This window comes from Muscardinus avellanarius (genome assembly GCF_963383645.1).
Source record: "Muscardinus avellanarius genome assembly, chromosome: 10".
Classification (NCBI taxonomy): Eukaryota; Metazoa; Chordata; class Mammalia; order Rodentia; family Gliridae; genus Muscardinus; species Muscardinus avellanarius.
In genome coordinates this window covers 80864160-80880178 of record NC_137796.1, presented here as the reverse complement: position 1 = coordinate 80880178, position 16019 = coordinate 80864160, and the positions used below count along the sequence as shown (strand labels likewise).

At 53.3% G+C, this 16019-nt stretch overlaps 1 protein-coding gene across 1 annotated transcript; it reads left to right on the top strand.

Annotated features, from left to right (window-relative positions):
• Positions 1–1077: 1077 nt before the first annotated feature.
• HSPB1 (heat shock protein family B (small) member 1) lies at positions 1078–2307 on the top strand (the record flags this gene model as incomplete). The annotated part of the gene is made up of 3 exons (XM_080702786.1): positions 1078–1444; positions 1948–2011; positions 2118–2307. The coding sequence occupies 3 exons, from the start codon at positions 1078–1080 to the stop codon at positions 2305–2307; spliced, it is 621 nt and encodes a 206-aa protein (XP_080558912.1).
• Between the last annotated feature and the right edge of the window lie 13712 nt (positions 2308–16019).

Here is a 16019-nt window from a genome sequence, read left to right as displayed (position 1 = left end):
AGCAAAGCTCAGACTAGATTCAAGTTTGTTGCACCTGAGGTTGCCCAGCCAGGCTGCTCCTCCTCCTCCTCCTCCTCCTCCTCCTCCTCCTCCTCCTCCTCCTTCTTCTTTTTGGTGGTATTGGGATTCCTGGAAGCCCTTCTACCTCCGGGATACACTCCCACGGGCTACACTCCCAGACCTATTTTTTAACTTTTTTATGTGGAAACAGGGTCTCTTAAGCCAGCGAGGCTGGCTCCCAACCAGCGCGATCCTCCTGTCTCTGCCTCCCAAGCGCAGGGATTACAAACGTGCGCCGCCACGCCCCGGCGTTCCAGCCAGGCTTCTTAAGGGAAAAATAGATTCAATGGGGAGATCTGACAGTAACCTCCTCCCAGAACCCCCCTCTCAGCACTGGGGGGCGGGGAGGTGTTCTGCTCTGCGTCAGCCCCACGGCTTGGGGCAGGAGGGAAACAGCTAAAGCACGCCAACTCTCCGATTCCAGGTACATAACAGTAAGTAACAATTATGACTCGCCAGGCTTCAGGCTAAAGTCTTCCCTCGCATGAAGTCACCGCATCCTCGGGCCAACCAATGGCGTCAGCATTATCAGCATCCCGGAGCTCCAGGAGGGGAAAGTGAGGCGCAAAGCGTTGACCGTGCACAAAGTCACCGCCTGGGTGGCAGCTGTACCGCGCCCAGCAGTCTGTCCGTCCCAGGCGGGCCCCCGTGGTCCCCCCCTGCCCGGGACAAGTAAGCCAACCTCTCCCCGCTGTGACTTCCTTAGGAAAACGATGGGCCGAGCCGCGCCCGCAGCCTGTAACGCCCCGGCTGCCAGGGCCCGGCCGGGCACCGCTCCAACCCAGGACTACAGTCATTTGTTTTCTTAAACCAGAGAAGTTTCCAGATGTGGGCGGGACCTTCCTCGCCACGCCCCCCTGTAATCTGGGGTGGGGGGAGGAATGCACGGGGCGGGGCGGCCCCCAGCCGGTCATTGCCATTAATAGAGACCTGAAGCACCGCCTGCTAAAAATACGCGGCCGGCGCCCATAAAAGCGCCGCCCGGCCGCGGCGGGCACGAACCCGCAGCCGAGCAGCATGGCCGAGCGCCGCGTGCCCTTCTCGCTCCTGCGGAGCCCCAGCTGGGACCCTTTCCGCGACTGGTACCCGGCCCACGGCCGCCTCTTCGACCAGGCCTTCGGCCTGCCCCGGCTGCCCGAAGAGTGGGCGCAGTGGCTCGGCCCCAGCGGCTGGCCCGGCTACGTCCGCCCGCTGCCCTCCGCCGAGGGTCCGGCCGTGGCCGTGGCCGCCCCCGCCTACGGCCGCGCGCTCAGCCGGCAGCTCAGCAGCGGCGTCTCCGAGATCCGGCACACGGCCGACCGCTGGCGGGTGGCCCTGGACGTCAACCACTTCGCCCCCGAGGAGCTGACGGTCAAGACCAAGGACGGCGTGGTGGAGATCACCGGTGAGCGCCCTGGCCCTGCGCGGGACGAGGCTGGCGGCCGGGGGAGTTAAAAGTTGGCCCCGGGACTCCGGCTCCCCGGCTGGTTTCGCTCGCCTCGGAGTGCGGGTGGCTCTCAAGGGCTCTGCCGACTTCTTAAGGGAAGAAACAACCCCCCCCCCAAGTGAGCAGGTGCCGCGGCACCGCCCCTGTCCCCGAGCCGGCGCGGAGGGGGCGTGTGCGCCGCTCGTGTGCGCAGCGAGGTCCCCAGGGCCCGGCTAGGGCTGGCTGAGCTCGGGACGCACCCCCACCCGTCGAAAACCCTGGATCGCACTTTCCGGAAAGTTAGGGAGGCCCGGCCAGTCAGGCACCTCGGCCTCAAACTCTGTGCATCGGTGCCCTCCGTGAAACCCAGCTGCCCCCGAGCAGATAGCCGGACCTCTGGCCAGCGGGGCCTGTTGGGAGCTCGGGAGCCAGAGAGGCGCCCCCTCCCCGCAGGCTCTGACCTCCTAACCCCCATCCTTCAGGCAAGCACGAGGAGAGACAGGACGAGCACGGCTACATCTCCAGATGTTTCACTCGGAAGTACACGTGAGTCCTGGTGCTACAGGTGGGAGCGGGGCGGGGACTCAGAGGGGAGGGCTCAGGGAGGGGCACAGGAGGGGTGTGGAATCTTACCCCCTCTCTGCATCTCCAGGCTGCCCCCAGGCGTGGACCCCACCCTGGTCTCCTCCTCCCTGTCCCCTGAGGGCACGCTCACCGTGGAGGCCCCGATGCCCAAGCCAGCCACGCAGTCAGCGGAGATCACCATCCCTGTCACCTTTGAGGCGCGTGCCCAGCTTGGGAGCCCAGAAGCTGGGAAGTCCGACCAGTCTGCAGCCAACTAGAGACCTGCGCCCTGATGCCCACCCCCAGTAGCCATCACTGGCCATCCCCTCTGCCAATCTGTGTGCTCTTTTGATACATGTACCTTCTGTTTTTCTCAAATAAAGTTAAAAGCAACTGCTTGCCATTGCCTCAGACCCTGGTGTCTGTGGGGGACACGGCCCTGTCCTCCAGCCTCATATCCATAAAGGAGAAGGAATGACCGTAACCTGGCAGTTCAAACTACAAGGGCCAGGGGCAGGGGAAGCCAAGAGGAGGAGCACCTGGCACTCAGGGGCCTACCTAGGCTGGGGTCAGGGGAAGGGGGACCTAGCAGGGGAGGGACACTTCCTGCGAGCTCAGAGTCCCTTACTGACTTCACTGTTCTCCAGGGAATGGCAGGACCTTGGAGAAGGAATAGGGGGTGTGGCGGCGCCCATGGCTTTCTGAGAAGGGAGTTGGCCTAGTCAAAGGACACATCCTCCACTGCCCTTGCGTGCCGGATGGAGCCTAGGCGCTCAGTGCAGGCCAGGGGCCCTGCAGAAAGTGAGTGGAATGTGGTCTAGGTGTTGGTCAAGGGTCACGATGATGCTTGGGCAAGCAGGAGGGCTTGCCGTGACGGGTCCAGGTAGGAACAGCCACACCTGCTTCAGCCCGTTGTCTGTGCTTGCCCTGTCCACCACCCGCCATCGGGCCCAAGGAAGGTTCTGAGGGGCCTGAGGAGGTTTTGGAGCCCAGTCTCGAGTTTCCCAAGAATTGCAGGGACCAGGCACCAGCTCCACCTGCAAGGTCCCAGAACTGGAGGCTGGAGGGAGACACCCACATTCTTCCCTAAGCCTGCGATCTGCTCTCCCACAGTCCCAAGAGGAGCAGCTTCTTGAAGGAAAGGGTCTGCTCCACATGCCCACCCACCCACACACACACACCAACCCATCTTGGTGTCTGCTCCCTGGTGCGGCCCCCTTACCAACTCCAGATATAAACATCTGTTGTAGATGTACAGCCAGAGCAGGTTGGGCCCTGGGAAGCCAGTAAGGAAATACACTCATGCGGCAAGAATGGTGTTGGCCCAGCTGGCAGCACCGGTCTGAGCTCGTCTGCCAGGGTGCCTCACAGCCTCCCCCGCCCTTCCACCACCGAGCCAAGACTGCTCAGGCCCATTCCTGAGTTCCAAACCCTAAGTCTGCCACCCCCTGCCCTGATACCCCCTCCCAGCCTTCTGGTCGTCTCCTTGTTCCATGGCCACCCAGTTCCCCGCCCTGGCTCTGCTGGCCAGTTCCCTGTGGCTGGCACCAGGGATGCCCTGGCCCGCAGGGGTGGGGCTGTCAGACATCATGACAGTGCGGCTGCCCCGAGGTGCCCTGGAGTGTCATCCGCATATCGACCCTGCAAAGAGGTACAATTACTCCTGCTTAACAGCGGGAACAGTGCGTCTCAAAGAAGTGACCAGACTTGCTGGGGTGGGGGAGGGGAGGAAGAGAAGTCTCTGTGGCTGGATTAGCCCAGGCTCTGCCCAGGGAGGGGGAGAGGGGTCTCAGCCGATCCAAGTACTGCCAAATAAGGCCTGGTGGGGCCTCGGGAGGAGGAGGCCTGGGGCCAGGGCTGCTGAGGGGAGGGAGGACAGGCAGCCAAATGGTCCTGGAAAGAGCTGCTGGGAATCTCAGGCCCAGGGCTGAGGCCAGGGGCAAGCAGGGGTTAGCCACTGCAGTTACCTACCCCTGGGATAAAGTCCAAGGATTGTAACTTTGAGGACCGGAACACTCAGGGCATCGTCTGAGACATGGTTGGGGCATGGGTAGGAGGGGAGGAATTCAGTCCCTACAAAGGGGATGGGCCCTAGTCTTCCTGGAAACTAAGGTAGGAGATGGGGAAACTGAGTCAGCTACCCAGTAGAGTGAACTAGACTGCCCTTTACCCACAGCTTCCCTCAAAGAACTCAGGGTCTGGGCAGCACCTCTGGGCAGAGTGGGCTCTGGCTGGCAGGACAGGGCTGGGGTCTCCACTAAGAGGGAGACCCCCTGGCTGGGCAGTGGGAGGCTTCGCAGGTCCCCATGCCATGAATGTGGGGGAGGAGCGGTTCCAGTCCTCCCAGGCCTGTCCCTGCCCCTGCAATGTGTCCATCTCCCAAGTCCTCTGGATGTCCTTCAGGTCTGTGGGCTCGGACATTGGCTTCGAGTCCATTAATGGGAGCGTCTGAGCCCCTCTGGTCAGCCTGAGGGCATCCGAGGCCAGTGCTCCGCGGTGCAGCCCATGGCGAAGCTGGCAGGCCCAGCTCCCTAGAGAACCTCAAGTTCCCTCGCCATCTCGGGCTTGCCCAGGAATTCGAGGTGATCCCTGGGCCGCTCCTTTTCTCTGTCCCTACCAGCACTGACGTCTCCCTCCCTGCTGGCATCTGTACTGGGCCCCATACCCACCTGTCAGTCATGTCCCTGCTCTCAAGGGGGCAGATGGAGGAGGCAGCCCTGTGACAAGCAGCGTCAGGCCCTTAGAGAAGGGCCAGGTCTGGGCTTAATGGTGGTGGGCAAAAAGGATTTCCAGAAGTGAGATTTGATGGATAGAAAGAGAGGAGTTGCCAGTGAGACCCTGTTTCAAAATAAAGAATAAAAAATAGGGCTGGGGTGTAGCTCAGAGGTAGAAAGCTTCTGGGTTCCATTCCCAGTACTGGAAAAAAAAAAAGAAAGAAAGAAAGAAAAGAAAAAAGAAAAAAAGAGAGGAGTTGCTGCCTTGGGCCCAGGCTAGAGGGAGAGCAAGAGGGGATGCCCGAGGTGCGCGCCAGCCCCCTACAGCAGGGGGCACTGAAGGCCAAGCCAGGCATTGACTGCTGGAGTCCTCTATGGGTTTGAGCAGGCCTGAGATCAGGCAGATTCCTGCTGCAGAAACACCGTTTCAAAGGAATGGCTGAGAGCCAGGCGTGGTGCTGCACACTTGTAATCCCAGCATTTGGGAGGCTGAGACAGGAGGATCATGGTTTAAGGACAGCCTCAGCTACTACTGATTGAGGCCCTTTGCAACTCAGTGAGACTCTGTTTCAAAATAAAGAATAAAAAAAGAATAAAAAAAAATAGGGCTGGGGTGAGCTTGAAGGTAGAATCCCAATGGATTCCATCCCCAGTGCTGAAAAAAAAAAAAAAGAATGGCTGGGGGTCTGGCCAAAAGGCAAGGCCTGTGTGATTCTGAGGTACAATGGGACAGGACCGGCTGTGGAAGAGAAGGGGCCAGGATGTTGCAGCAGCAGGCTTTGTGGGGCGGTGTAGGGGGGTGACAGATCGGATGTAGGGGTGCAGGGAAGGAGAGAATGCACTGAGGCTCTACCCTCCAGCCCGATTTTATTCTTTTATTTGGAAATAAGGTCTCACTAAGTTGCAGAGGACCTCACTAAGTTGCTGTGAACCCTCCGTCTCAGCCTCCCAAGTACTGAGATTACCAGCATGCACCACCATGCCTGGCTTTATTTTATTTTTGAATAGGGAGGGTCTTGCTATGTTGCTAGAGGTCTCATTAAGCTGCTAAGGCTGGCCTGGAACCTGCGATCCTCCTTGTCTCAGGCCTCCCAAGTACTGGATTACAGGGGTGCACCACACGACCAGCTTGCAGGATCCTCTTCTAGACAGGGCTCTTCCCACGTCCATCCACCTCACCAGGTGACTTTGAACCTACCTGTGTTTCCCAAGAATGCACCACATCTTCATGGCCTTCTGAGAGGAGACAGCTCCATCATCCACCAGTTGGGGCTGGGAAAATCACTGCATGAAAAATGCCAGGAATTCCAGGCACTGCTAAGGGGCAACTCAGAAACAATACTTGCATCTTCGGGTGGCCTCGGGCAGGAGCATGAGGGTGGGGAGCCTCGCTGGCTGGAGATCCAGTGACCAGCCAGGGCTCCCCACCCTCAGCCCAGAGAGATCACGCCCGGGGAGCAGCCCTGGGGGGCCCTACGGCATCATGGCCCCTCACACCCTTCCTTCCAGCCTGCTGTGCCACCCTGCCAGTCTAAGGGGCCGCAGCTGCATGGGTGCGCAGCACTGGTAGCCCAGGGCTGCCTCACTGGAAGGAAGTCTACCCCTACCTTCACCCCAGGGCTGGACAGCACAGAGCCTGCCAGGAAGAGGTGGCCAGCAAAAACGTTGGGCTGGGCCACATCTGTGCTTGGTCCAGCCTTGCACTGGGCTCGGTTTCCCCTCTGAGGAGTCTGGTGGCTTCGTTACTTGTCTGTCAGTGTTGTTGGTCCAGAGCAGCGTGAGAAGCAATCAAGCAGGAATCACAAAGGCTTGAGGCTGCCCAGGGCCCCTTAACAATGGTGGGAAACGCCCGGGCGTGGTGGCGCACGCTTGTAATCCCAGCATTCAGGAGGCTGAGACCAGAGGATCATAGTTCCAGACAGCCTTAGCAATTTAGTGAGGCCCTTCGCAATTCAGTGAGATCCTGTTTCAAAAAAATATAAAAGACTAAAAAATAGGGTTGGGGGTATAGCTTGGAGGTGCAATGCCCCTGGGTTCCATCCTCAGTACCACACACACACCAAAAAAAAAAATGGTGGGAAGGCCCAAGTACCAGGGCTGCCCAAGGGTAGGCACAGCTCTGTGCAAGACCAGCAAGGGCTTCCTTCTGGCACCAGAAGGGCTTTTGGTGGTGCCCTGAGCCCCTGTAGGTGACCCTTTTCTTCCCACATCCACCCACCCGCAAGTCCTCTTCTGGATGGCTGGAAGGGTCTGGTCTGGGGGTACAGGGGGCAGGGAGGCTGATCACTCAATTCACTCAGTCAGGCAGGTGGATGATAAAGAGGCCCCAAGCCCCCCCACCCCCCCAAGCCTTCTCCCTTCTCTGGATTCTCCTATCCTCTCTCAACTCTTGTACCCTTCTCCCTGCTGAGTCCTTCTCGTGTGTGTGAAGGGGTGCTGGGGCATCCTTTTGGGGAGCAGCTGGGGCTGGCTTGCTGTGGATCAATTGCTCTTCCTCCAGAACCATTCCTCCTCCCTCCCAGATGCCACTCCAGGCTGGAGCGGTGCCAAAGCAGACCATGAGACTGCACCCTGCAGGATGTCCTTGGGCAGGGCATCCCAGTGCAGGCCCAGGCAACGACTGCCCCCTGGTGCTCTCCCAGAGACCCACAGCCACCTCAGAACCTTCAGTGATCCCTGCCCAGGTTCTGGGCTCTCTCAGGCACAGAGCAGAAATGAGGGGAGAGAGAGAGAGAGAGGGAGGGAGGGAAGGAGGGTGGGAGAGAGAGAGAGAGAGAGAGAAGGAGAGAGGGGGAAAGAAAGAGGGAAGGCAGGAGGGAAGGAGGGAGGAAGGAAGGAAGGAAAGAAGGATTTCAAAATAAAAAATAAGCCAGGCATGGTGGCACACACTTGTAATCCCAGCATTTGGGAGGCTGAGAGCTAAAGATTGCGGTTCACAGACAGCCTCAGCTACTTAGTGAGGCCCTCCATAACTTAGTAAGGCCCTGTTCCAAAATAAAGAATATAAAATAGGGCAGAGGATGTAGCTTGGAAGTTGAATACCCCTGGGTTTCAATCCCAGACCTGCAAAATAAATAAATAAATAAATAAATAAATAAATAAATAAATAAATAAATAAATAAAATAAAAAACAAGCCACGCACAGTAGCACAAGCCTATAATCCCAGTACTTGGGAGGCTGAGACAGGAGGAATCTAAATTCAAAGACAATCTCAGCAAGTAGTGAGACTCTCATTCAAACTAACAAGACTCTTTTAAAAATGAAAATAACGCTGGCCGTGGCGGCACACACTTGTAATCCCCGCGCTTGGGAGGTAGAGACAGGAGATCACAGGTTCACCACCAGCATCAGCTACTTAATGAGGCCCTCCACAACTTAATGAGACCCTGTTTCAAAACAAAAAATAGCTGGGTGTGGTGGCCCACACTTGTAATCCCAGCATTTGGGAGGATGAGACAGGAGGACCATGGTTCCTTGGACAGCCTCAGCTACTTACTGAGGCCTTTTGCAACTCAGTGAGACCATGTTTCAAACTGAAGAATAAAAATAGAGCTGGAGCCGGGCGTGGTAGAGCACGCTTGTAATCCCAGCGCTTGGGAGGCAGAAATAGGAGGATTGCACAGGTTCAAAGCCAGCCTCACTGGCTTAAGAGACCCTGTTTCCAAATAAAAAATTGGTGTCTGGGAGTGTAACCCAGAGGTAGAAGGGTTTCCAGGAACCCCAGTACCACTAAAAAAAAAAAAAAAAAAAAAAGATCTGGGGGTGTTAGCTTAGGGGTCAAATGCCTCTGGGTTCCATCCTCAGTACCGCAAAAATTAAAAATAAAAAATAGGGCTGGGAGTGTAGCTCAGAGGTACAATGCTTCTGGGTTTCATCCCCAGGAATGAAAAAAAGACTAGGAGTGTGGCTCAGAGGTAGAATGCCCCTGGGTTCCATCCCCAGTCCCACACTCACAAAAAAATAAACAAACAAATAAATAAATAGGGCTAGGGATGTAGCTTGAAGGTAGATGCCCCTGGGTGCAATCCTCAGTACCAAAATAAATAAATAATTAAAAAATTAAAGAGCCAGGTGTGGTAGCACACGCTTGTAATTCCAGTACTTGGGAGACTGAGACAGGAGGACTGCAGGTTTGCCGCCAGCCTCAACTACTTATTGAGGTCCTCTACAACAGGGTGAAACCCTATGTCAAGATAAAGAATAAAAGATAAGACTGGGGGTGTAGCTCTGAGGTACAATGCCCCTGAGTTCAACCCATAGCACCCTCAAAAAAGTAATTAATTAGAAAATAAAAATAAGCCAGGCATGGTGGTGCACGCTTGTAATCCCAGCATTTGTGAAGCCGAGACAAGAGAATCGCAGTTCACAGCCAACCTCAGCTACTTGGTGAGGCTCTTTCCCTTACCAAGTGAGACAGTGAGACCTTGCTTCAAATTAAAGAATAAAAAATAGGGCTGAGGGTATAGCTCAGAGGTAAAATTCCCCCAGGTTCCATCTACAATACCACAAAATAAAAAACATAAATAAATAAATAAACTAAGAAACAAACAAATAAATAAATACAAAAGCCAGGCGTGGTGGCTCACACTTGTAATCCCAGCATTTGGGAGGCTGAGACAGGAGGATCGTGGTTTGAGGACAACCTCAGCTACCTAGTGAGGTCCTTTGCAACTCAGTGAGACCCTTTTCAAAACAAATGATAAAAAATAGGTTTGGAGGTGTAGCTTGGAGGTAGAATTCCCCTGGGTTCCATTCCCAAAACCGCAATATATATATATATATGGAGAGAGAGAGAGAGAGAGAGAGAGAGAGAGAGAGAGAGAGAGAGAGAGAGAGAGAGAGAGGAGAGAGCGCGCGCTGGGTATGGTGGTGTGGTATACGCTTGTAATCCCAGTACTTGGGAGGCTGAGACAGGAGTATTGCAGGTTTGAGGACAGCCTTAGCAAGTAGTGAGACTCTCATCAAACTAGGGAGACCCTATTTTTTGGTTTTGGTTTTTGTTTTTTGCAGGTCTGGGGATGGAACCCAAGGCATTCGAGCTCCAAGCTACACCCCCAGCCCTATTTTTTATTCTTAATTTGAAACTGGGTCTCACTGAGTTGCAAAGGGCCTCACTAAATAGCTGAGGCTGTCCGTGAAACGTGATCCTCCAGTCTCAGCCTCCCAAATACTGGGATTACAAACCTACGCCACCATGCCCAGCCGAGACCCTATTTTATTTTATTTTATTTATTTATTTTTTGCGGGTCTGGAGATGGAACCCAGGGGCATTCGACCTCCAAGCTACACCCCCTGCCCTATTTTTTATTCTTTATTTGAAACCGAGTCTCACTGAGTTGCAGAGGGCCTCACTAAGTAGCTGAGGCTGCCTGCGAACTGAGATCCTCCAGTCTCAGCCTCCCGAATGCTATGATTACAAACCTGCGCCACCACGCCAGGCTGAGACCCTGTTTTAAAAAATAAAATAAAAAATAGGTCTAGGAGTAGAGCTCAGAATGTCCCCGGGTTCAATTCCTAGTACCACACAAACAAAAACAGATGATAGGTAGATGATAGATAGATACAGATGACAGATGGATGATAGGATAAAGGACAGGGCTGAAGTCGTGGCTCAGGGGTAGAAGGCCCCTGAGTTCAATTCTCAGCATCAAAAAGAAAAGAAGTGCCAGTTTTGGAAAACACTGACCCCCGCCCAGCCCCACACTCACCAGCCTTTCCCCCAGTTCTCTGCCCTGAGCCTAGGGCTCCAGGGGTCCTCAGCCTTTCAGAGAATTTCCCTCCTGGAGGACCCAGCTCACTCTCTCCGCTACAGGCCCCGGCCTCCTCCGCTTTCTCAGGTCTGGCAGCCAAAGCCCGAGTCCTAGGCTGCTGCCCCGCCTTTATCTTGTGTCAGGCGCTGTTCAGAACTCGCAGGTGTCGGGCAGTTGGGCACCTGCTAGCTGACTAAATCCTCTTAGCAACCCTAGGCCACTAAGAGGCAGCCGAGGACCGTGGGTAATATAATGTTTGTGGACACCAGTATCAAACTGCCGGGTTCAAATCTCCATTTAGCCATTCTCTAGCTGTGGGACTGTGAGCAAGTTCCTAAGTCTCAGTTTTCAGATTATACGAATTCATACATTTAATGTCTTTACAACAGGGCCTGGAGCGAAAAGTAAGCGCCCCGTCAATGGCATTTCTATAAGGTAGACTGCATTATCCCATTGCATAGATATGGAAACCGATAGGCTAAGAACTTGAGAGGTGTACAGAGCCTCGGTGCCCTCCTAGAACTGTTTCCAGAATGAGATCTGCAGCTGCGAACAGCAAGCCTGCTGCGGAAGGGGCCACCGGGCCACTGCTCCCGTGGGTACACTGGGCACCCGCAGGGATCCAGGACCCACCAAGACCCCCAGACTCCGCCCTCGCGCGCCAGCTCCTTCAGGGACAGCGCCCGTGAAGGTCACTAAGGCCTCTAGGGGCTTATCATGTCCTCCACGGCCCAGACAGGTTACGCAGGTGCGGGCAGAGAGGCGAGTGGTAAGATGGGGGGTATAAATCCTTGTGGTGAAAGGCGGACTCAGTTGGGATCGAATCCAGCCTTTCGGCTGCAGGGCAGGCAGATCCTGCAGCAGAGGACCGAGCCCTAGCAACAGGCTGACCATTGGCGGTGCGGGGAGAGCCTGGCCTGTGATTGGCTCTTGCCACGTTCCGGGCGGCTGCCTCGCTGGGCGGGGCTGTGGGCAAGTCGCGGCCCCACCCGGTTCACATCCGGGCACCTGGGCTGCTACAGTGGTCAGAGCAACCGGGATGTTCAGTCGACGATGAGCGGGAGCCGACCCTGGCCGGCTCGTGGGAAACAAGGCTGCCAAATCCTTAACTTGGGGTCCTGGCGTCTGGGGCGGGGAGATGCGCAGAGGCCCCCAGATGGGTTGAGGTCGAGGGCTGGATGGGCTTGAGGGTGGCTGCTGCCTGGGGGGAGCAATCAGCTTCTCCTCCCCGGGAGGAGAGCGGCTGGCAGGGGCCACCAGGTGGCAGCAGAAGACAGTAGCGCTGGAGCCTCCAGGTGGAGGTAGGATGAGCCCAGACCTCCAACCAGCATTTTTAGCATTTTGTAACCAGGTGGACAGGGGCGGCCAGACCAGTTTTCGTTCGTGCATTTCTTGGGTTCTGAAACCTCGAAGGATGGGCCAAAGTGTTCGTAGCTTCCTAACTCACTACAGGCAGTCATGATTATTACTCTGCTTCTGTCCCAGCAGTTACAGCATCTTGGTCTTGGGGACGTGGAAGTATTTAGATCACAGGGGAAAGGACTCACCCAAATTGCTTGCAGTCAACTACAAGTCGTTCCATCCTTTATACCACCATTTCATCAGTCTTTATGTGCTAAATCTGCTTTTTTTTTTTTTGAAATTGAGGATTAAACCCAGGGCATCCTACCTCCAAGCTACACCCCCAGTCCCCCCCCCCCATGGAACCCAGGAGCGTTTTACCTCTGAGCTACAGCCACAGCCCTAATTTTTTAATTCTTTATTTTGAAACAGGGTCTCACTGAGTTGTAATGATAGTCTAAGTAGCTGAGGCTGGTCGCGAACCAGGATCCTTCCAAATGCTGGGATTACAAGCGTGCACCACCACCGGTTTTTTTGTTGTTTTGAAAGTGTTTCGCTAAATTGCTGAGGCTGGTATTGAACCTGCAATCTTCCTGTCTCAGCCTCCCAAGAACTGAGATTACAGGCATAAACTACCATGCAGGGTTATAAATAGGCCTTGTCAAGCCAGGTGTGGTGGCGCACGCTTGTAATCCCAGCATTTGGGAGGCTGAGACCAGAGGATCCCAGTTTCCGGACAGCCTCAGCTACATAGCGAGGCCCTCTTCAACTGTGTGACCCGGTTTCAAAATAAAGAATAAAAAATAGGGCAGGGGGTGTAGCTCGGAGGTAGAATGCTCCTGGGTTCCATCCCCAGACCCGCAATAAATAAATAGGTGCGTGTGTGTGTGTGTGTGTGTGTGTGCGCGCGCGCACGCGTGCATGCACGCGCGGTACTGGAGGTGGAACCCAGGGGCTCTTCTACCTCCGGACTATACTCCCAGACCTATTTTATATTTTATTTGGAAACAGGGTCTCACTAGGTTGCTGAGAGCCTCACTCAGTAGCTGAGGCTGGCTTCGAACCTGTGCGATCTTCCCTGTGTGCTCCTCCACGCCCAGCTACCAGTCTGGCTTTAAAGAACTGACAACTACAAAGCCAGGTGTGGTGGCATATGCTCTAGTAATCCCAGTACTTGAGAAGCGGAGACAGGAGGATTGTAGGTTTGAAGCCAGCCATAGCAATTTAGCAAAACCCTGTTTCAAAATAAACAAAAAAGGGCAGGGGTGTAGCTCAGAGGTGTAATATACCTGGGCTCAATCCCCAGTTTCAAAAAAAGAAACACAATAATGAATGCAATTAATTAATTTTAATTAGATCCTATTTGTGGGGGTGTCTGTAGAAAGAGCTATCAAATGCATTCGAGGGATAAGTTGGAAGGATCTGAACAGAGAGCTGATTCTAGGGAATTGCCGAGTGGTGTGACAACATGGGCACACAGTACAATGTCCTTATTTTTAGGAGAAATATGATGAAAACAGGAAGTAAAGGCACGTGTGGCATGTGACAACTTATTTCCAAGGTTCTACAGAGAAATATTAAGATTAAACATGTCAAAATGTTCCCATATCAAGTAATGAGTATGTCAGAAATCACTGCCATTCTAATTTTGGTGTTTGAAATTTTTCAAAATCAAAGGTTGGAAGAAAGTGTACCAGTACCTTGTTTTTTTTTTTTTTTTTTTTAAGCAGTGCTGGGGATGGAGCCCAGGCCTCATGAATGCTAGACAAGTGCTCTACCACTGAGCCACACCCCAGCCCCAAAATTACCCTTCCTCCCATTGAGGCTTAATGTAATCTAAGCAGTTATTTCTTGGGGCTACCAAGTTTCAGCTGTCCATATTTAAAATCAAAAGGCGAAGCCAGGCATGGTGGCACACGTCTATAATCCCAGTACTTGGGAGGCCGAGACAGGATTGAGACAGGATCTCGGTTACCGACCAGCCTCAGCAATTTAGCAGGATCCTGTTTCAACATAAATAAAAGGTTTGGGGCTGTAACCTGGTGGCAAAACATCTCTGGGTTCAATTCCCAGTACCAGAAAAAAAAAAGTATTTATAAAAAAAAATCACAAGGCAAAACCTGTCTCAAAAGATAGTGCTCAAAAGAAGAAAAAAGTGTATTTCAAAATGAGATAGATTAGAAGGGAGAAAATAGTGGCTACAGCTAAGGGGCAATGAATGGGTGGCCAGTGGACAGGTGTGGAGGTGGGGATACTGATAAACCAAGTAAACTGGTAGTAACTGGCCAGATAGTGATTTTTTTCCCTGGGGTGTGTGGGGTGTGTGTGTGTGCGCACATGTGTGTTATTGGGGATTGAGCCCAGGGACATTCTATCTCCAAGCTAGAACCCCACCCACCCACTCCCTTTTATTATCAGGGCATCACCAAGTTGCTAAAGCTGGCTCAAACTCAGCCCAAGTCCTGGGATTACAGGCATGTGCCACCACTCAGGCTACAAAATAATTATTTTAAGCTTTGTGGGACACCTATTGCCCTTCACTTTTTCTTTAAAACCCTTTGAAAATGTAAAAACCATTCTTAGTGAAAAGACTAGCTTAGACTACACCCTTTTGTAATGTATGTGCCATTCAAAAACTTGAAGACCAAAAAAAAAAAAAAATCATGTTCTTCAAGGTAATTCCTAATGACTTTCCTCTCCAGTACTAAGGAACCTGAGTGCCTAAATGGTACCTTTGTGTGTGTGTGTGTGTGGTACTGGGAATGGAACCCAGGGGTCTTCTACCTCCGGGTTACACTCCCAGATCTATTTTATATTTTTATTTGGAAACAGGGTCTCTTAAACCAGCTGAGGCTGGCTTCAAACCTGCGCAATCCTCCTTTCTCAACCTCCTAAGCTCGGGGATTACAAGCGGGCGTCACTACACCCAGCATACCTTTTTCTTAACCTGAGAAATCTTGTGTGCTCTACTGGGGATTGAAGCCAGAGGCATTATACTTCCTAGCTACAACCCCTATGCTAATTTGGAACAGGGTCTCGCCAAGTTGCTGAGGGCCTTGCTAAATTGTTGAAGCTGTCCTTGAACCCGGATTCTTTCTCAGCCTCCCAAGTACTGGGATTACAGGTGTGCACCACCACGCCTGGCTAACCTGGGAAATATTGATGCATTTGGCCTGTGTGAGAGCCACCCCCTTTTCCCGACTCATTACTGACCACAGGTATCCATGGGGCATGAGAAGTAGATCTTGTGACCATTTAAACTTTAACATATTGCCGGGTGTGGTGGCACATGCTTTTAATTCCTGCACTTGGGAGGCTGAGACAGGAGGATGGCACAGGTTCGAAGCCAGCCTCAGCTACTTAGACTTTAACATATCCATGAACACCAAAACTGGAAAATCCAACCAGCAGGTTAATTAGCAAGCTGGTGGTCACTTTTTTTTTTTTTTTTGGTGGTAGTGGATATTGAACCCTCTGAGCTCTGAGGTATTCCACCTCTTGAGCTCTACCCCCAGCCTAATTTTTAAAATTTATTTATTGCAGTGCTGGGGATGGAACTCAGGGGCATTCTACCTCTGAGCTCCACCCCCAGCCCCATTTTTAATTCTTTGTTTGGAAACAGGGTCTCACTGAGTTGCAAAGGTCCCTAAGTAGCTGAGGCTGTCCTTGAATCACAATCCTCTTGTCTCAGCCTCCCAAATTCTGGGATTACAAGCATGTGCCACCACTCCTGGTTTATTCTTTATTTTGAAAGAGGGTCTAAGTGTGCCACCAAGCCCGGCTCTGGTGGCCACTTAATATCAACTCTCAGGAATGGAGAACAGTGTTAGCCAGCTAGTTTTCAGAACGTGCTCCCCAAACTTGCTTTAAGATTCGGGCCACCGTTCTCGGCCACTCCGATCACCCAGAGTGAGTCAACAAGTAGTTTCAGCCGACCAGGGCAGAGGCCAGCGCATGTGGTCATCACACAGAAATAGAACGGAGGGAAACTGCCTCGCTCTCAACGGCGACTTAGTTGCTGCACTAGAAGGTAGCGGCCACTCAATCCCCTTCCTTGATGGTGTCTGCCCTCAGGACCTGGAGCTCTCCTCCATGGCTGTGCCAAACACAGAGCCCAAGGCGCTCCCTGCCGCCCATGCCTGTATCCAGCACCTTTCCTTTACTGCTCTGTGCTGGTTATTTTT